This window comes from Athalia rosae, chromosome 7, assembly GCF_917208135.1.
Source record: "Athalia rosae chromosome 7, iyAthRosa1.1, whole genome shotgun sequence".
NCBI lineage: Eukaryota > Metazoa > Arthropoda > Insecta > Hymenoptera > Athaliidae > Athalia > Athalia rosae.
In genome coordinates, this window is record NC_064032.1 from 2265065 (window position 1) to 2287638 (window position 22574).

The window sequence follows — 22574 nt, forward strand, 5'->3', positions numbered from 1 at the left end:
TTCAACCTTGCTCTACGCGATTTGCTAATTCCTACTTCTTCTTTTTTCGCTTCATTTGCCTCTGCACGCGTTCGCGTATGGCTTATGCATTTCATACACTCGTCGTGTGTATATGGTAGGATCATAAAGAATCGTCACGTAGGCAATATAATCAGGTGTAATTCAACCGTGTCGCATTGTACGTACACAACTATGTACAGGTATCTACACGCGAATACGTATGTGAGTTGCGTGAGCTTTTTTTTTCTTCTTTTTGTTTGTTATTTCAAAGCACGTGTCAAACTTTAGCACCATTTTAATAGGGTACGCCGATTTGTACGCGATTGTGTACGTAGGGTAATGACGGGTGTAACTTCAGCGGAATGAATGTGCATAGTTGGTATCGTACACGGGTACAAATCGCGAGTACATATGAAAGTAGGGATTAAAAGGTAGCATATTTCGGTGTCGATGGGTGATATTTATGCGTACATTGAGCACATAATAGGGTAATTGATTCTACTTATATTATATTCGAATTGTTATCTCGGCGATTTACGGTGGGAAGGTTCGGCCGTCTTCGTGGTGGCGGGTTCCTCTTCAATCCGCGTGATTATAAGCCGCGCATTCGTCAGTTTACGGCGCAACCTCGTGATACTCGCTGGGCCAACTCAAGACGCGCGAGCTTTTATTTCAATCGAGCACGCCAGAGCAAAGATACCAGTAGTTGTTGTTCCGAAGGTAGAAAATTAAAGACGAAATTCAAGTTAAAATAGATAACGAAGAACGAGAAACACAATCCGATCTATAAAATGATCATATCGCCACGGTCTTTCAATTTGTGCTTTTCATCTTGATTCGTTTGAAATTTTCTATTTTCTATTTTCTATTTTCTTTTTCTTTTTTTTTTTTTTTCAGTTTTTGCCTTTCTTCTATTTACGAACGAACGTGTGTTATCCATTGACGTTTGATTCGGAACATCATTTCGCGTAATTGAGGAAAATTTTATTTCTTTCAAAATCTCAATGATGAACGGAGGAGGATAATTTTGGAGAGAGAAAGAAAGAAAAAATCGCGTTGGATTGGTTGTGAAAAAATTCTTATTCTTTTTTTATATTCCGAAAATATATACGCCCGTTGAAATTTATTTTAGATTCGAGCGAAAAATTGAAGAGACAAAAAATTTTCAATTCAAATTGAACGAGCTAATCGACTCTTATTAGAATAAACGAATCTTGGAGACGACGTCTCGATGTAATACGAACCGCCAAGAGAGAGAAAAAGTTTAATTTTATTTTATTTCATTTTTATTTTTCATCCTCATCCTCAAACCGTAAATTAACTGCAATCGTCAACTGTGCGCGTAAAAAAGGGAGAATCGTTAAGAAAAAAAAAAAAAAAAAAAAAAGAAACTGCAGATTAATATATTAGTCATTATCATCATATAGCGTATAACGACGATTTTAATTAATTCAAACGATGACACAATTATTGCATTGCGAAGAAAAAGGAAGAACCAACAAACCACGACGTTGAAAAAGTAAAGCAAATTAATTAGCTTGAATTAAAATCATCAAATTTTATTCTTGGCAAAGGAAAATCATTTCAAATTGTGAAATCTTATAACGTACATAGATTGGTGCGCGTGTGTTTTATCCAAAAATATTTTTTTCGCCCCCTCCCTGCAATTATATATACGCATATATCCATACATATGAAAATGAGAGGGAGGCTCCTGCAGTTTTGATGTGACGAAGGGTGAGAAGGATATTAAAATTTGATATAAAATTATAATTAAATATGAAATAATGATGATGACAATGATATAATTAATGACAGTAGAATCGACTCACGAATGAGAACTATATAATTTATTTATTTCCATTTTTCTTTTTTTTTGATTTTATTTTATTCTTTGTTCGAACTCGGTAAAATTATAATTGCAAAAACTAGTACGGAAAAAAAACTGCACGCAACTCTTCTATTCTATATTATACGTTTTTGCAGCAGCTGCCGTAAAAGCTCTATGTACTATATATCTACTATCGCTGTACATATACATACGTATACACCATTATATACGCTGTATTTCTGGTACGTGACGCGAACGTGCGGAATAATTATTTTTATTTTATTTTATTTCTTTTTTTTCTCATACTCGCAACAAGTGAAATTATATCCTCGAATTTATTGTTTGAGTATATAATCGAGATTTGATTAATTTATTTATCCCGTCACTTGAGTAAATTCCTCTAGATCGCAGTCCCGTAATATATCTGTACGTGTGTACGGACATAATACGAAATCAATTGACTTTATCGAGACTCGAGGAACGTTCATTAATATTATCATTATTGTCGTTGTTATTATTATTATAATAAATTAATGAAAAAGAGCCTAAAATAATTAAATAACTCGAAGAGCTCCGGAAATAAGAATTATTTATAGAAATGACGATGCGTTTGAATTAAAAAATATGGTTATCAATTAAATCGATTAACGACGATGTCCAGAATCGACGGCGCAGAAGGCGCTCGATACATATTATTGATCGACGATCGATTAATGGATTGAATAAATTCAGTGAGCGGAATCGAAGAGAGAAATAAAATGAAGATAGAACTATAGTTTCGTTGGTGTATTCGCTCTACGTTCGGAGTGCCGCGGAAGATGAATTGAGGAACCGATATACGAACGAAGTTCGATATGGGCATTTGAATCAGATTGGTAATCTGTATTAAAAAAATTGTAAAGAGACGCGGATAAATTTCCGATCGTCAAGATGACCACGGATCTGGTACCGACGCTGCAAACCAACGTTACGAACGCTACGGTAAAATTCGATTTCGGTGATTACGACGTAGATGAATCTCTCACTAATTTCAAATGGAAGGAACTAGCTCCGGCTCTCGCCGTATACAGCTTTACCTTCTGTCTCGGTTTAGCTGGTGAGTACATCGTTCAGTTTTTTATTTTTTCCTGCAGGGATTTTCATCCAACACAGGTGGAATCGGCATTGCTATTTTTTTCTTATCTTCGAAGATAGGCAATTTATCGAAGTTCGTAAATTTCATCTTTCTTTTTTATTAATTTTCTCATTGCGATTATGTCAGAGCCTCTCCATAATAATTACTCGCGATGATCCCCGTCCGTTCGCAAAGTCATCTTGAGAAGTAAAAAATTTGAATAAGAATCTGACACTTCACGCGTTAGGTGTACCGTACCTACATACAGCGCGATGTTCGAGAGCGCGAAAAAAAGAGATAAAATAAAGAAGAATAAAAATAAAAAAATAAAAAAACCCAATACCACCAGCGCAGCGGTAGCAGCTGCTTCTTCAATTTTAACATCTGCTTTGCCGCTGCTGCGGCTCCTATGGTTTGTTATACTGGAAAAAGTAATAAAGAAATGAAAGAAAAATCCCATATACGTGATAGATACTGGAAGGAGGGTATAGGGAATCGCGCAGTACGTTAACCACGAGGACCCCGAGAGAAAACGGTGTTCGATTTTTCCGTACCGACAAAAAGAGCGAAGCGACGAGCGGAAAATATTAGAAAATCGCCAAGTCCGTGTAGGTCTCGCGTACCATAGACTCTGTACCGATACGTTTCGAGCGCGGATATAACGGGGGGGGGGGAGGAGTGAACTAAAAGACGATAAACTGTCTTCGACACACGTCGGAAACTACGCTGCAGGTGCTCCGTTGGAATCACGTGGGCTAGTGGAGAAGAAAATCTTTTCTAAAAAGTTCAACAGACCGCGCGCTCTGATCACGAAGTGGGTGAGGCAAAAGAGGGGAAAAAAGTAACGCTGAAGTTACGATAGCGAGCGCGATCTACGCGGAATTTCCGATGCACGACGAACCGCAACCGCGCGACTTTCGTTTCAGAGACTTGAAACGTTTTACCCGCCCCCCGGAATCTCGACCTCTTGTACACGGTCACGATCATTAGCCATCTATTTCGAAAAAAAAAAAAAGAAAAAAAAGAAAAAAAAAGGACCAAGGAAACTATTCGCATCCGGTGCAACGGTGCAGAGCGACGGGGGCGTGGCCCGCGAATGGCTCGCAGTAAAAATTATTAATTACCCCCCCACAGTTTTCTTTGATGGCGTTTTTAATGTTTTTTTTTTTTTTTCTTTTCTCGATTTGTATATTCATATTTATCAGAAAAATATGCGCGATGATATATTATAACTGCGGGGGTTGCAGAGGACGCGTGATTTTTAATTAAAATAAAGTAACGAAATAACGAAAAAAGATAATTATTAGGGGGGGGAAAAAAGGGTGCGGCTGATGGAAAATCAAAATGGCTGTACGTTGACTAGACTCGGAGAGATGTTATTATAGTACCTTTTCAACGTTGACGTTTAACGTCGTAACCGAATCGAGCATTTCGAAAAGTGCTCGTCTAACTAACTTACATTACATCGCTAATTTTACTGAGGTTCTCAGTGAGGACGTCGCGTTAATTTTCGTTCCATTCATCTCGGCCGTACGTTATAGCAATTTGCAGGAACGAGAAAGGACGAAATAAAATCAACGTGAAAAAAATGCAGATCCCGTACGGTTCGATCGAAATCCGAACGAGATTCTCATTGGAAAAAACTCTTGTCCGGCGCAGCGCGGATTTAAAAAAAAGAAAAAAAATTAAAAGAAAAAAACTCCGGCTTTGGATAAACAAAATTATCCTCGGGGGTAGCAGGTCGAACTATAGGCTCGGTAAAAAGTCGCGTGGTTATTTAACGTTTATCTCGTCATCGCAGGTAATTTAACATAAACTTCGGAGGGGCTCGAAGCGAGCGGGCACATACATGGGGGTTTGATTTAGATCTGTTTACCCTCTAAAAATCGAATTATAATTTTACTCGAAATACCGAACACGACGAAGCGTAACTTTATATATGCTCACCGAAGTGCCCCATTTGTATCGTACGTACTGTCTTAGCATCGATTATGAAAAACACATGTAGGCAATTTTGCATAAGTCAAATTTAAACACCGAAACAATAATTAATTTTTCGTACGACGTCAAAGAAAAAGAAACAGAAAAAATAATACTTTTAATACAAGCTGCGTAATTAACGGTAATATAATAGCACCCTGGTAATTATTATAGCTATCGTAGATGAATATTGGCTTCTTTAATTAACATCAATTAGCTTCGGCGAGATGATTTTCGTGCATCCAACTTTGTGTGAAATTTATTGTGTCCGTGAGATATTCATACGCCGTATCTACACGGGACGGTACCGTAAATGAGAAAAAATTTTTGTTCGCTGGAATATAAAGAAAAAAAAAAAAAAAAAAACTTCATATTTATTCATTCGTTCATTCACACGCGCTTATACCCACCGCGTGTAGATTCGGAATGGCTGAAACGAATTAAAAAAAAAAAAAAAACAAAAAAACGAAATGACAAAATGAATAGAAAAACCCACGACGCGTGTACCTATCTTCTGTTTTGGTGGAAAACCGGGTGCTCCTCTGCTCGATTTACGTTATATTCCCTGAACGTGAAACCTGCATCGTCTACATACGTCCTATACCTATATACCTACGGCATGCGGTGTGCTCGACGAATTCGCGTATATCGCGGTCGCGGGATGCCGAGTTTGAGGTTGAAGAAAATCTCACTGCAAAGTTGTTAATTAAAAGAGACGCACAGCCCGTATACGAAAACCGCGTACAGTGCAGTAGTGGCTCACGACTACGTACGCTAACTCCGCATATTAACCATTAATCCGCATTACGAGTCTTTGTGTTTCAACCCTTCTTTTTTCTCATCTGTAACAATACTGATTAGGTTCGTTTTACACTCCCCCCAAAATTAATCGTTTTTTTTTTTAAATTATTTTTCGTTTGCAGGAAACCTGCTGATAATCGCCTCCACCTTGTGTCCTCGTTTGAGACCGCTCCCTTCGACACCGACGAACGTATTCCTCGGCGGTTTGGCGACTGCGGATCTCCTTTTAATCATATTCTGCATACCAGTCAAGGTAAGGAAATTTGTTCTAATTCAATTACCCCATTTTTCGAGAACGAGAGAACATCAAATGGAATCCCGATCCCCCGTTACGCGCTTCCGAATGCGCGCGACAGTCTTACTCGCTTCTTTCATCGCCCGGATCGGCTCCGAGATCGGCTGAATTCATCCAGATAACGCGATAATCCCGAAATATCTTCGGGGTCTAAATTTAACGGGAATATTATACGAAATCCGATGTACATGTACCCCAACGGGCGCGCCCACTCGGGGTGATTTCGGCGTTCGCTAGGTATACGCTGGATGTGGGAATACAGGCGAGAGCGAAACTAGCGCGTTTTCCATAGAGTATGCGGACCCGTAGACGCGGGTAACGGTCCTCGTACACGCGTTTCACGTTTCTCTGTTCTCCTCTTCAGTCTCTCCGCTGCGCGATGTTTGCGGGTTAACGACAGGCAATCATCGCCCGCAATAATTCAGACAAAAGCAAACTCATGAGTCAAGAATTTCAACGGCTTTATACTGCGCGTACCATTCACCGATTCACCGAACCGAAACCCACTCCAAACTACAAATTCTCTCTACCTCCCCGCACTTGTTCGTTACGAATTTTCAGTTTTTTTGCTTTTTTTTTGTTTTTTTTTTTATCTACGGTACGATCATATTTTCTGACTCAGTAATGAGCTTTTTTTGTCGAACCGTTGCTGAAATCTGGAGCGCGACTGACCCGATTAAAATCCATCGATCGTTCGATGATTTTTTTCGAAAATGATTAGGATTTGATTTACGGTATTCGGCGTGATGTGAATTTTTCTGAATTAACGTCTTCCGGTTTATCGGTCGTTAAATATTGTCCGCGCTTATTACGTTGCATATACTATAGTTTCGAAGAAGCAGCAGCGTTTCAATTTGGAACTAGACTCTACCGTACGCGCCAGGAAGGGGATGTGTGGATACACACACGTATAGTTACATTTATAGAACTTGGCACGAATTTTATACTTTATTTTCATTCAAAGTCAACTAGACTAGTAGCTACTACTATATGCGCGTTTTCCCCTGTGTCGTCTCAAGATAATATAAAGACCGCGGCGGAAAAGCTCGAAAAGCTCGTCGGTAATACGGCGCGACGTTCACCTCATTACGAGTAACTTTATATTCCGACCGACCTAACGAAAAAAAAAATTTCACGAAATTAAAATAATACGAAGCGAAAGAAAGCGGTCTAACAAAAGTTGATAATCTCTTACATTGCATTTACATTCATACCGATACACCTGTACACTCCCCTTTTGAATTCAAATTCATCTGGTTCCATTTTGATTCGCCTCATTCGTCTTCGAGTACGAAGAAAAAAAGAAATAAAGAAAAGCTCATCGCCCATTTTTATTTTTTATCCGAAAAAAATTGTTACACATCGTCAATGATTCTTGTACGATGGGGAAAAGATGGTACGATATTTCGTAGACTTGAGACGCGTCGTAATGAAAATTGCGGGTGCTTTAAACTGACGAGAAGATCGTACGAATGTAATAATATCGAGCTGTTCAGACACGTTGGATGATTGAATGATTGGTCACACTTTATAGTGACAACAGCCAGTAGATATGCCGATGTACCGTACGTGATACACGTCAGATACGTACGTCGTACTCCGTACTTGACTGGCTCAGGTTATTTGGTTCTAAAATCTATTCGTTCGTGGAAGAATCTTATAATTGGAGAGGGTTTTCTCATCTTGAATCCCGATACAAGAATTGAAAAGTATAAAGAAAAAGGATAAGGAATAGAGAGAATAAGAAAGAGAGTTTTTTTTTTCTTTTTCGAATATCATTATACTCTATAATCTATATTGATGGCGATCATGATACTAACGTAAAAAATACACCGCGCTCAATTGCGTATAATTATAATTGGAATTTCGATAATTGTTAATATTATAGCTTGACAAATGATTTGATACCGCGTGACGCTGCAATTAGCTCTTTTACCTTGCTCGTGTATCTTTACGAGATTAAATTTCTTTAGTTTTTTTTCTCTTTCGATCCTTTCTCTGCTAATTCGTACTTTTCATTTTCATCCTTTTCTCTTAACTTTTCTTTTCAATTATATCCTGCGACAACCACCACCTACCCGTACACCTGCATACCTATACCTACCCTCGCCTTGTTATATGCCACCATATCCACGGGGGGCAAAGTAATTAGTGTGCATACATTCGTTCTTTATTATAAAATATATAACAAATCCGACGTGTACCGAGAGTTTTGCTTTTATCTCATCCTTTTTTTTCTCTTTTCTTATCATTCTTTTTCCCCGCACACAAAGATGATGAATAGGACAATGAAAAGAAAAAAAAAAATCTCACAAATCTGATTAATGAAAGAAATAACGAAAATTTAACGAAACGAAAAAAAAAAAAATCCCAAAAAAAAAGTGGAGAATGAAGAATTGTACACTAAATAAAAAAGTTTCTTCGGTGTTACACATATATATATGAATGGTATCTGTAATGCAGGTATTTTAGCGAGAAACTTTCTCATTTTCTACTTCTTCTTCTTGTTCATAGTCTCTTTTTTTTTTACTATTTTTATTTTCTTCAATTTTTCGTTTTTTGTCTCGTCCCTTGAGATTCGTATTTCATAGTTCTCGGTGAATTACTCGTGCGGTTGATGTTAGTATCCTAGTTAGGGTATTTTTTCTACGAGGCTGACGGTGGAATTTCCCAACTGCAGATTCCAGTATTCGATGCGTATAGGGATATTCGTTATGCACGATCGCCGGCTACGCGTTTCCCTCGAGATAGATTCATCGATTTGTTACAGTCGTCCTCGCGGTTAAAGTCCACGTACAATACCTACAGACCCACCTAAGTCGCGCATGATCTATTGTGATTTACACCGATCCAGATATCGCACCTGTGGCTTTTATTGTTTATCGGTATTCCGCCCCCCCCCCTGCCGCTGCCCCTTGTTTGTCAAATAATAATTCAAATGAGCGCGACTTACGCACGTGCGAGTGTAGATTTTCAAAATTTGCTAATTCTTTTTCGTGTTTCCGTCGCGAGGGGAAAAATTATTGCCAAAGGGTAAAATAATCTGCGAGATTTTTTACTTGGAAAATTTCATGCGATTCCTCCGGCGTATATATTGTAGAGAAAATAGGACGGACGGATGTCGGATTGATCGGAGGGAAATACTGAAAATATGACAGTAGCAATATCTGGGATCGAACAAAAGACGCAATAAATGATGAGAAAGGAAGGGGAGATATAAGCCAATTCGGGGTACACGATCGATTATTGAGTAAGAATTCCAATCGACTCTGGTTCAATTGTATGGGGATGTATTAAAATATACCGCGCACACACGTCGTGTACGGGCTATCGTATGTACGAAGTGAAAGAAAAATCCTCGAATAAAAAGGGGGGGACGGGGGGGGGGGGGGGGGGGAAGAAGAGGATTACGGATCGCATTCACCGATGTTCCCGATGCCGCGATTCAATCTATCCGAGATATTAAAAAAATAGAAGCGAAGAAAGGAAATGAAAATGAGAAGAGAAAAACGGCGATGTGTATAAGAAACTACCACGAGAGAGATAAAAAAAGGGGGGGATTCTGGAACGGTCCCGGAGTTTCTTACGAGTAAATTTTTACGTAAGCCGGTACAGTGGCGTAAGACTCGTTGGCAGCCCGATATGCGGCTCAATTAATGAGCCCTTATGTAAAATCGAAGACCGTGGGGGCGGCGTGCGAACCCCGCGAATTTTAACGGGTAATTACTTTTGCGACAGAGTCCGATAAATCCAACGGGACCGAAATTCGACGCAAATGGATTTTTACCCCCAAGTTATAGGCACGCTCGAGAATCGGCTTTTAAAAATATCCTCCACCTTTATTGTGAACGAATAATTTTCGCCATTGATCATCGATGTATTTTTCGCGCACGGTACATAGGTAAATGTACAGGCGATACATATGTACCTGTCGATGCCGCGTCGTAGGACCCCCCGCCATCCCACCCCCGCGAATCGATTACGCTCAACCTGATATTAATTACGAGAATCCACCGCCGAATTCATTAGCCAACGTGACAACCCCATTTATAATTTTGTATCCTGATATCCAACGCCCTGAACTCCGCGTTTTCCATCGCTTATGTCTCCGTAATTTTTTTTTCCTATACCCGACGCACGATACCGCGGGGATATCGTCGGGCGTCAGGATCTATAATTGCTCGTAGACAACGAGCAATTAGAATTCGAGCATACAACGCGAAATTGTTGGGTGGATTTTTCAAGGACTCTTATTATATCTCGAGTGTCGCAAACTACCGCCCGTACACACGTTGTTAAAAAATAGAACACACACACCTCGCAGGGGGGGGGGGGCGGGGGGGTATAACACGTCACGCGGTGATTAAAAATTTCTATACCGAATCTCGACATTTCGCGATACCGCGATGCGATGATCGATCATACCGCGGAAGAAGAACGAGCTGTTCATTTTTATTCATTTTGTTCCATTTTTTATTGTATTTTTGTTTTTTCTTTCTCAAATCCCTCCTTTGTCAGGACATTGGATTATTTTTGGTAATTTCAAAATCTCATGCCCGCTGACGATGCGCCTCCGTTTTTATTTTTATTTCTACTTTTTTTTTTTTTTTTTCTTTTAAAAAATCTGATCAAGTAACGCAACGAGTCCGGAAACGTGGGAACGAACGTGTGTTAATGACGGAGGCGCGTAACGCCTGTCCGGCGTACAGGCGGACTCCTTGTTCGTGTAAAAAGTTTTTCTCGTCGATTCGCTCGTGTGTACGTAGCCGTACCTCGTGTGCCGTTAGAATTTGGATGCGCCCACGGGAGTCGGAAATGTTATTACGTTAAATTTCCAATAGGAGTTAAGGGGGATTCGGTTTGGAAAAGGTCAATCCGAGAGAAGAACCGGGTCAAAGGATGAAAGGATCAACTCCTGGCTATCCTGTGAAATCCTTTATACACGTATAGTTTCTCGTGGAGTGCCAGGCTTTCGTGGGGGAGGGGGAGGGTGGTGGTGGGCATCGGTCCTACGTTCGATGCCTTTTGCGCCCCGTTCGCAGTTATATCGACCAAATCGCGAAAGGATCATCACGAAAAGCTGTAGTATACCGTACGTGAATTTATGTACCTAGTACACGGTGATGACATATTTTTTCGGGCTCGATTCGGTTCGTAGGATGATCGTATGTGCATTCTTTTACCATTGTCCAGACGAGGTAGACGTACGAATTGTTTTTTGGAATTTGCGAAAAAGATTTCGATTCGAAAAGATGATTTTTTTCTCGCATTTCCCGAACACCTTACTTATCCATATACGTAACGAATACCGGGAGGAAGGGAGTCTGAGGAAATAAAAATTTGTCTGGAAATTCCGAGAGAATTTTAGCCCCATCTTTGACTTTCCGTTTCTACGCTTGAACGGGCGTTCCGCGATTTGTACGAGCGAATTTTCGGATCGTGATGCTGAGATTGGCGTTTATGAGGTAAAATGAAAAAAGGGAAAGGTGAAAATAATTTTTCCTTTTCCCGCGCCGCCTACTTCTCACCGAACGATTTAATAGGGATCACGTAGTAGTAGGTACCCAACCTTACTTTTTTCTATATATATATATATACGAGGTAAGATTCTAGCGTGGCAAAAAGGTCCTCATCGTTTGTATTACGACGCGTCGGTGTGGCGGATATCGGAATCCTTTTTTTTTTTTTTTTTTTTTTTCTCTCTGGGTTTTCCGAAAGACGAGAAGCGGGAATAAAAGCAGGGCTTTCGCGCGAGAAATATATCTCGTGGAACAAAGCACTCGGTCGACGGTCGTTCCGAAGGTCAAAATCAATTGGCGAGCTGACCTTTTATCAAGTTTTTGTTTACCTTCTGCCTGCCTCATGTACCTCACGACAGCGGAATACCGTATAACCCCCCGTAGACCCGAATTGCCGGTAGAAAACATCTGCAGTTTCGGGAACGGTTTCCTTTTTCCCCTGTTTTTTATTTATTTTTTTTCTTCCCTCTCATGCAAGTGAAATAGTTATTTTTTTTTTCCTTCCCTCTTTCCTTCGTATTTCTCTTCCACGTACGTTTATTAGAAACGTTGTCAGACGCCGCGTAGAGCTATGAAGAAATCACTTGAATTTTTCCATGAGGAAAAACCGTTAACCGAACGAGCTTAACTCCGAGTGAAATGAGCGGATTGAAATGAGATGACAAACTCAAGCTCCCCAAAAGGAAATCCATTCTGACGTCGCACTCGAGACTTTTGCCGAGGTTATATGCGGAGAGTTATACCGTAGCCAGAGTTCAAAGAGCTTCGTGAAAGCTCGCATTATGCGGCTAGCGTATAAGTATGTTTGAAACGGACCGCAATCCCGTCGATTTTCTCTATATATATATTTTTATTTTTTTTCTTTATTTTACTCTCCTCCAGAAGTTCCGACATATTTCAAGTCCGTTTCTAATATTAAAACGATATTTAATACCTGTACGTTCAAGAGGATCCACTCCGTGTATTAATTCGCGATAATTTATCAGAATTTACGTCATAATTTTTCAAGGGTCATTATTTATTATAAAATACGCGATGCTCAAGTCCAACGGTTATCTACTTCACCGTGAATCGTATTCCGATGAATAAAATCCTATTGCACAATATTTTAATTGGCGATATCAGAGCGCGAAGATTTTCGCTAATTTATTCATTTCTTTTCTCCGTTTCTTTTTTTTTTTTTGTTCTTAATATATTCATCGCAGTCTCCGCAGATTCGTTATTACGTATAGATTCTTCTATACTTGTATTACACAACGTATCTCGATGAGGTAATCGATTTCTTTTCTTATTTCGTTTTTCGATTTTCTACTTCGGATTCTACGTCAGATCAATCAGAGCTGCCAGGCGCATAATTGCTAATAATAGAAAAATCGATCTATACTCGCGTTTTCTACGCTATAATTCAAACGCCCTCATCATATATACCGAAGCAGAGATTACAACGGAATGTATCTGCAGCAGCTGTATTCGCATCTCTTGATAAATGGTGTCTGTAATGGTCCTCGAAGAATATTTTTATTCCGATGGCCAAGAAATGTTGAAGCGAAAAAAATCACTCCTGAGATACCAGGCTTCTCTTACACCGCGATCAATTTCATCTTCACACTCAAAAATGGACGTTTCAATTACTCGCGCCACAAGCGTTTCTATTTTTCGGTTTCAATTTTTTTTTTTCATTTGAAATTTTGTGGGGGTTTTGGGCACGCAGTGTCCGGTACACGACGAAGTTAAGTGAAATCACAAAAGTAACAATGACGCAACGACCGCGGTAACGACGACGATGGGGGTGAACGGCGAGAAGGTCACGGTTTGTTGTTCGCCTCATAATATTCGGCTCCCCCCAGATCGCTGTCGCGTTACGTCGCGTTCGCGGCTTACATTATATCGTTGGTTAATATCTGACACCGGGGGAAAAATCCCACGTGGCAAACAAAGCGAGTTTCATCGCCTTTTTTTATTTTTTTCACCTTCCTCATCCTTATTGTTGGTCTTCTTTCTCTTCATCTCGTTCGCCTCCCTTCTTTGAAAAGTAGTAGACTGCTCCGCAGCGAGGTTATACATGTATAGCTGGTTTATAGGTGACACGAGTCAAGAATATATCCCCGGTGGTTGAAGATGGCGGTCGCGAAAAGGGGATGGAAGGGGTTAACCGCCCCCGTCGCTGTTATACACGGTTATATTGTCCTTGTCCTTCAGACACACGTTCATAATTATTCTCCTCACGTATATCCTGAGCGCACCTAACGCGGGTGTCAATTTTTTACATTTTTTTTTTCCTCTGTTTCACCTATTTTTTTTTTTTTTTCTCCCGCTTTACCCCGCTATCCTTTTTTTCATTCATTTCTCATTATACGACGCTTCTGTTTTTCGTTGCAATTTTTTTTTTTCTCCATTTCTCACACGCAAACACGGGTACAGGTATATATACAGTTTATACGCATGTAAAAAACTTTTCCCAGCAGGATATAAACCCTTCGGTGCATTTTTCATGAATAAATAAATAAAATGAAAAAAGCGAGCCCCATAAAGGAACGAAACAAACATTTTTTTCACATTTGCCTTCATATGATTTTAATACTGCATTAAAATCGTGACGTTGCATACGATTTCGTTCAAAGATACGAAAGATTTTTGCTGTTCAGTTTTTCGTTTTTTGTACCCCATCTCTTTTTTTTTTTACCTCGTTTCGAAAATTTGCTCGGTTTCGATTCGTTAAATTTCGTACGTTCGTTAGATGTATATATTTAGTTGAGGTATCCATACAGTCTGCCGCAGTAAATGAGGAGATAATTATTATCGCCGAACGACACGCGAACCGCACGCTACCCTATGCGATATTTTAATACCGATCGATAATTATCACGTGCATGTAATAAAGCGATGATATTGAAGGTTTGAAATTTTTCGAGGTGTTCATTACATCCATCCGGAGGCCGATAGGAGATATTTTCACCATCGATTTTGAGACTCGATTTCCAGCACGTGAAATAAAATTGGCACTCGCGATCTCTGGGGGGTTCACGGTCGACGACCCGTACCTACCTACCGGGTGTACTGCGAACCTTATGCTCTCCCGTGAATAAAATATATTAATACTCGTAATACGTCATTTTTACCACTATACCGATGTACACGTATACACTCAGATCGATCAACCGCTGCCGTAGTAAATGGGAAAAATAATTCTCGCCTCGAGTTGCACCCCGTGCAAAATTATTAATATTTGAGAAGAGAAAAAGAAAAGGTCAACTCCATCCATCGTATCTGCAGTTATTTTATCAACCCTTCCCCCTAATTATTTATACACTCGCCCGGTGTATAAATAGTGCAAAACTGTGCGTGCAATGTTTGAAGTGGGTTGCAGGTTGAAAACCTCCCCCTTTTTGTCACCGCTATACGCGAATGTTATAAAATATTATGATACACATCTCTCTATAAATGTAAGAGAGAAAAGGTAAAGAAAAAAAAATGTTCAAACGCGCGAAAAAAAAACATCCATCGACGCATACGTACGTATCCACCATGTACAAGTGCGGACGTTATAGCGATTTTTTTTTTCATCCCCCTTTGTCGGGGCTTTTTTACACTCTTTTCTTTTTCTGTTGAAAAACCCTTTTTTTTTTTATTTTGTAACTCGCATCGGCTTTTCTTTTATCGGTGCACACGCCTTTATTATGCAACCCTTGCTCACGCGTGTATTCCGCTGTGGGGTTGAATGGGAGAATCGCGAAACTAATTGTGAGGAAAATTTATTTACACGAGATGAGTACCTGTATACGTACCCTAATGCGAAATAAATACGAGAATGTAGACGGGGGTTGCGGATATACGCTTACAAAAGCGTTGAAACGACACGAGCTTATTTATTTTTTTTCTAATTCTCTTCGCTTCACTTTTTTTCAAGCAGACTTTTCATCAAGTAAAATATGAAGAGCATTCGGTTACACGTACCCACCTCTCCGTCCGTATGAAACGTGAATGGCCTGAAATTCTTCCGAGTCTTCGATATAAAGCTTTTAAGTTCTTCGAATTAATTGTTTCGATCCACAGGGGTTCAGAGTTAGCCGAAAACGTGAGGTTTCCCTAAAATTTTCAATACAAAATATCCTTCGGGCAGAATATCCTTTGAGCGAATTATCCATCGGATAGAATATCCTCGAGAGAAAATATCCTTGGGGCAAGTTATATCCTTTGGACAAATCAAAGGATAACTTTACCAAATGAGGATATTTTGTCCGGAGGTAACGGAGGGTTATCGCGAAATTTTTCATCGCCAAGAATCGCTTCGGATATTCTTCCGATCCTTTTCTCACGTTCTTTTTGCCCACCTCTTATCGATTTTTTTTTTTTTTCTATCGAACCCGATCGCATGTATACGAATACGTATGTAGATAAGGAATAAAAAGGGGGTGGGCATCGACGCGTACGTCTACTTTTCATTCGAGCTTAAAAAACCATTCTGGCTCCCCCGCGTGTCGTCCGACTACACACCGCCTCGATCGCCCCGTTCATTTCTCCCGAGAGGGTCGGATACTTGCCTAGAAATTTTAAGACACACCCTGTCTTCGCGTACTTCGTCTCTAGTCTTTATGGTCGGATTATTATTCAAATTATCTTCGGAATCACCCCAGAATTTAGTTGGCATAGTTGATTCACCCTATATTCACGCTGCATTGTCGTAATTCCGTTCTTGGTAGATATGTGCGTGTAACACGTAAAGAAATATTTATCCGTGATTGAATCGACAGCACGAAAGAATCTGAAAGGATTAGAAGGATAAAAATAATTTGTACGAGATAGTCATCTCACTTTAAATTAGTTCTCAACAGGTCGTTGTCAAATTTTGTTATCAGATTCTTGTTTCCGAGATCAAAATGCAAAGAATTACCACTTTGTCATCATCCTTAATTTTTTTACCTGTGTTTCCTGAATGTTTTTCAATTCCGTGATTAATTTTTGATCAATTACTAGATTTCTAATAACTCCTGGTAGCTGTCAGAAATGACGTACCCGAGATATGCTTTCTTCTGAGTCTTGTCAGAATGACGCACCCCGAACATTTTTTAATTAACTCTCCTAAGAATGACGCATCATGATGATTTTTTATTCAACTCTGTCGAGAGCGACGCACCCTGGGAGCTCTTGATTTCGATTCTCGTAAGAATGACGCACCCTGAGGACTCTTTAATTCGACTCTCGTAAGAATGATGCACCCTGGAAAGGCTTTATTTTAACTTCAAAAAAAATGACGCACCCTTTACGCGCTCAATTTTGACTTGGAAAAAAATGACGCACCCTGCACGCGCTTAATTTTGACTTAAAAAAAAATGACACACCCTGCACGCGCATAATTTTGACTTCAAAAAAAATGACACACCCTGCACGCGCATAATTTTGACTTCAAAAAAAAATGACGCACCCTGCACGCGCTTAATTTTGGCTTTGAAAAAAATGACGCACCCTTTACGCGCTCGATTTTGACTTGGAAAAAAATGACGCACCCTGCACGCGCTTAATTTTGACTTCAAAAAAAATGACGCACCCTGCACGCGCCCAATTTTGACTCCAAAAGAAATGACGCACCCTGCACGCGCTTAATTTTGACTTCAAAAAAAATGACGCACCCTGCACGCGCTTAATTTTGACTTCAAAAAAATGACGCACCCTGCACGCCCTTAATTTTGACCCTGTGCGTCATTTTTTTGAAGTCAAAATTAAGCGCGTGCAGGGTGCGTCATTTTTTTGAAGTCAAAATTAAGCGCGTGCAGGGTGCGTCATTTTTTTTGAAGTCAAAATTAAGGGCGTGCAGGGTGCGTCATTTTTTTTGAAGTCAATATTAAGCGCGTGCAGGGTGCGTCATTTTTTTTAAAGCCAAAATCAAGCGCGTGCAGGGTGCGTCATTTTTTTTGAAGTCAAAATCAGGCGCGTGCAGGGTGCGTCATTTTTTTCCAAGTCAATATTAAGCGCGTGCAGGGTGCGTCATTTTTTTCGAAGTCAAAATAAGCGCTCGCAGGGTGCGTCATTTTTTTTTAAGTCAAAATTAAGGGCGTGCAGGGTGCGTCATTTTTTTGGAAGTCAAAATTAGGCGCGTGCAGGGTGCGTCATTTTTTTCCAAGTCAATATTAAGCGCGTGCAGGGTGCGTCATTTTTTTTAAAGCCAAAATCAAGCGCGTGCAGGGTGCGTCATTTTTTTTGGAGTCAAAATTAAGCGCGTGCAGGGTGCGTCATTTCTTTTGGAGTCAAAATTGGGCGCGTGCAGGGTGCGTCATTTTTTTTGAAGTCAAAATTAAGCGCGTGCAGGGTGCGTCATTTTTTTCCAAGTCAAAATCGAGCGCGTAAAGGGTGCGTCATTTTTTTCAAAAGCCAAAATTAAGCGCGTGCAGGGTGCGTCATTTTTTTTTGAAGTCAAAATTATGCGCGTGCAGGGTGTGTCATTTTTTTTGAAGTCAAAATTATGCGCGTGCAGGGTGTGTCATTTTTTTTTAAGTCAAAATTAAGGGCGTGCAGGGTGCGTCATTTTTTTGGAAGTCAAAATTAGGCGCGTGCAGGGTGCGTCATTTTTTTTCAAGTCAATATTAAGCGCGTGCAGGGTGCGTCATTTTTTTTAAAGCCAAAATCAAGCGCGTGCAGGGTGCGTCATTTTTTTTGAAGTCAAAATTAAGCGCGTGCAGGGTGCGTCATTTCTTTTGGAGTCAAAATTGGGCGCGTGCAGGGTGCGTCATTTTTTTTGAAGTCAAAATTAAGCGCGTGCAGGGTGCGTCATTTTTTTCCAAGTCAAAATCGAGCGCGTAAAGGGTGCGTCATTTTTTTCAAAAGCCAAAATTAAGCGCGTGCAGGGTGCGTCATTTTTTTTTGAAGTCAAAATTATGCGCGTGCAGGGTGTGTCATTTTTTTTGAAGTCAAAATTATGCGCGTGCAGGGTGTGTCATTTTTTTTTAAGTCAAAATTAAGCGCGTGCAGGGTGCGTCATTTTTTTTCAAGTCAAAATTGAGCGCGTAAAGGGTGCGTCATTTTTTTTGAAGTTAAAATAAAGCGCGTGCAGGGTGCGTCAAACTCGGCCGCGCTGTTTTTGTTACTTTTTGCGTATTTACAACGACCAGCGACAAACAGAAAAAAGGACGCGTCCGCAGCTAGAACGCTGTAAAAAGCGAAATGAAAAAAGCTCGAGGAAATCGAGAACATTATAATCATCTCTCTCCTATGTCTACATCGTTCTGCAAACGATGGAAAAGCGAAAAAAAAATGTCTGCAAACGCGAAAATTAGTCGATATACGGTGGAGAAGTTTTTTTTATTCTTATTCTTTTACGATTTTAATTTCATAATTTTTTTTTTTTTTCTTGCCCTTTGGGGACGGAAGGGTAGAAAAAAGTATCGGGTCATTTTACGCGTATATGCGTAGGTAGCGAAGGTACGGCGTGGATACCGGGTGCGGAAAACTGAGTGAGGTAAAACGTTATGTCATTAGAAGTCTGTCGCACGTGAGAAAGTGACAGAAATTGGTCGGTATCGTTAGTTTAACGTCAAAGGAGTCGATGAGAATTGAACCTGAAAGGGGGTTGAGGGATGACGCGTCAGCCAAGGCAACCCTCCACGGTGTGTGTATAAATATACATGGTATACGCGGTATACACCGGATAGTTGTTTACTTGAGAAATTAATCGTTAACCTCCAGCTGTGGATATAGGAAATTAAACTTTCCGACGGCACGGGAAAATTAGCTGAGAAACCAGATTATATATACATGTATACACATGTATAATGTCAAGCGATAATTATTCCCTAAAACTCAAGGCATCGACTCCGTTTCAAAGGTCATTATAAGTACGCTAATTTCCTCTGTGCGTATGTATTTACTGTGTGGAAGGAATTTTCATAACGGTATTTTCCGTATTAATTCATTTCTCACGGAATTTTGAAAATTTCATCGATGTTATGATTGAATTTTGTCGGACAAGTGAAATTGAAATTTTCAAATATTCCATCTCAGTTTTTCGCCTCTCGATTATCACGACTTCCTTTTCTGTTTTTTTTTTAAACTCGTGTACCTCCTTCAAAAATAGATCGTGCACGAAATTTGTTTCTTTTTTTTTCCCCTCAATTTCGACAAACTAACTCGTGTAATATTGAGAGCACGTTACAGAAGATGACGTCGTTTCTGCAATCGAGACTGTCTATAGGTATAACGTAATTTCTTAAGGTAGCACGTAACGTTACGTCGCGGTTGATTCGAAGGTAGAAGGAGCTCGCGAATTGCTTCATAGGATCGAATAATTACTACCCACCTACTACGCGGCGGTATAGTCTTGAAGCTTCGGGGAGGGGGAGTGGTGGTGGTGAGTCTCGAACGCTGCTCCTGGGTATTCGGTACCCCTTAGGTATTTCTCTGCTACACATGGATTAATTTCCGCTTATACAGCGTTAACTTTGTACCCATTATATAAACCGAAGGCGAATTGCTTTATCAACGTTGACGTGTAGTGAAAAGCATTTTCAGACCGACCGATTCCTTCCTTCCTTCCTTCCTCACTCTCCTTTCTCCCTCCGATACTCTCGACAGATGGATGCGCTACGCGCTCACAGTTCGTTGCTTCATTCGGAACATACGTACGGAATATCAGCCCCCGGTGGTAAAAGCGAACGTTGAGATAAATTTTCAATATCGTTATCGGATAAAAATACACACGCCATGAAAGTCCCGTGTATTTGCGTGAAACAAATCAACGTGGTTTGTTCGGATGTCCCGTAGGATTATTGCGACGAGGACGGGGCAGAGGGGGGACTCGATGTTTCTTTCGGTGTTAGAAAATTTGCAAATTCGATGAACTGGGGGGGGGGACGGGGGTGAGTGTGGTTCGCGTGGTTGTAAAAATTGAGACGACAAGACGGCGCGGAATGTATAATACGCGTTGTAGAAAACGTTGAATATTTTTGAGAGAGAGAGATTTCTGAATTTTCTGATAACGTTGTACAGAGCTATGTAGGTTCTTCACTCCGGCTCGAACAACGTTATTCCGATGCAGCGCAAGATTCTCTCGGTGTACCGGCAACAGGCTGCTTCGACAACTCGTGAAATTTCCGGATCGCTGAATCTACAATTTTCATCCCCATAAATATGAAAAATAAAGGAAAAATAGAGGGAGTGAGACGGAACACATATGAACCCGTCTTTCGGAAATAAAATACACAGCGGAGCAGGTATGCGAACGGATCGAATCGAGAGGAATTCTAAATTTTTTTTCGTACCTGATAATTCAGCGAGTTTCTTTCAACTCCGATTAATAATAATTCTCCCCTCGGCGAGGCGGCTGCACGGGGTATAATTTTCTTTGGGCTTAAAGACCGGCGAATTAAGGGATGAGTTGGCGGCGCGAGGAATTCGGGAATACTTTTCAGAAAGGGACAAGATTTCGGAGAGTAGGAAATTTGAATACGTGCCTTCGGAACTCTTGGCGTTAAGGATTCCCCGGATTTTCTTCATCCCCCCCCCCCCTACCGCCCCCCGCACCCCGAGGCTCGCGACACCCTCGTTCCTCCGGGGGGAGGGGGCCCCGTCGATGTCGATACTGTCAAAGCAAAAACTCCGCCATCGCAAAATAGACCAGTCTAAAGTCGAGCCTTTCCACCCTCGAACCAGTCACGTCAGAAACTGAAGGCACACCTCGCCTGTCACCGCAGAACGACTCTGCGACGAATACGTCAGGGGCAAAAAGTTGCCGCAAAAAATTCTCTACCCTCCCTCTCTCTCTCTCGCTCTCTCTATCTACTTTTTTTCTCTCCTTCGCTCACTTCCATCTCGAGACATGTACACTCGAAGACCCAGCACTGTCGGTGGATGTTCTTCGGGCTGATAAGACAATTCCGACATCTGGGCGACGTGTCTTTTAAATTCGTGTCGTAAGCTCTTCTTTTTGTGTGTGTATTTTTTTTTTCTTCTTTTTTTTTCTTTGAAAAATCCGCTCAAAAATTCCCTTTTTCTCTCTTTTTCGCTCAGTCTCGTTATATCACGTCCATTAATTATGCACGTGAGCGAAGATCCCGTGTCTCGTGAAAAGTTTAATTCGTTGAAAATTCCGGAGATCCCTTTTGGACTTTCTTCTTTCTCCTTTTTCTTATTTTTCTCTTTACTTTCGTTCACGGCCAACTTACTCGGTACTAATTGATACCGACTCCGTGTAAGGCGATTCTTTACACCGTACGTACGTACGTACGTACGTACACAAACGGAACAAGTGTTACGCGGTGAGCAACTCGTGGCGAGTTACATTTTCTCACCCCCCACCAACCCCCGTGTATTACCGTGCGGCAGTAAAGCAGCGTCACGTACCTACCCCCCTACCGTTTTCGTTGCTCCAAAGTCTCTTTCTATAAACCTTTTGAAGGCGACGCTCGTTAGCTGGAAGCGAAGAAGGCAGAAAAAACGACAGAGAGAGAGAGAGAGGGAAAAATAAAATAACCGACAAAGGGTGGCCCGTGAGCAACACCAACAGCGGCGAATGAAATGAGAGGAAAATGGCTCGGGCAGCGCCAACACCTGCAGGGAGATGTAGGAGCGCGGCTCTAGCGAAAGATTCCTCGTGCAAATTTGAATTAACTTGTACAAGCGAACGAAAGTGATAAATATTTGACCCGTTGAAAGAAACCCGCCCCCCCGAGAAGAGGAATTTTTTCATTTTTTTTTTTCTACTTTTTCTACTTTTTCTAATTACTTAAGGAACGACGAGAGTAGGGGTGAGAGTCGCTCTCATTGATATCTATTTCATTTTAATGCTCGATCGAACGTTCGAAAAAGAAGTTGTTTATTTTTTGTTCTTCGGTTGCAGCGAAACGAATATTTGCAGATGGTGTATAAATATTTTTTTTTCTTTTACATCGATCCTTTATTTCGTTGACTTATTTCAGATTATTTTAGCGCCCGAATTTGGCGAGCTACCAGAATTGCTAAAATCTCGAAGCTCGGAAATTATAGAAGCAAATAGAAGTGAGTGTGCGTTACGTATGTAGATCGCGTGGGTACATATGTCGACCGGAA

General features: G+C 40.6%; 1 protein-coding gene across 16 annotated transcripts in view; it reads left to right on the plus strand.

Annotated features, from left to right (window-relative positions):
• The first annotated feature begins 590 nt into the window (after nt 1-590).
• LOC105689265 (QRFP-like peptide receptor) overlaps nt 591-22574 on the plus strand; it is a 37459-nt gene continuing 15475 nt past the window's right edge. For 6 of the 16 annotated variants that reach the window (XR_007279211.1, XR_007279213.1, XR_007279215.1 and 3 more), the window contains exons 1-3: nt 733-1737; nt 2374-2927; nt 5849-5979. Coding sequence is in view for 11 of the 16 variants with exons in the window: in XM_048657820.1 (XP_048513777.1) it covers nt 2762-2927; nt 5849-5979 (297 nt within the window). In the remaining 5 variants the exon portion in view is untranslated. The other 10 variants (XM_048657810.1, XM_048657812.1, XM_048657814.1 and 7 more) reach the window with 10 other exon arrangements.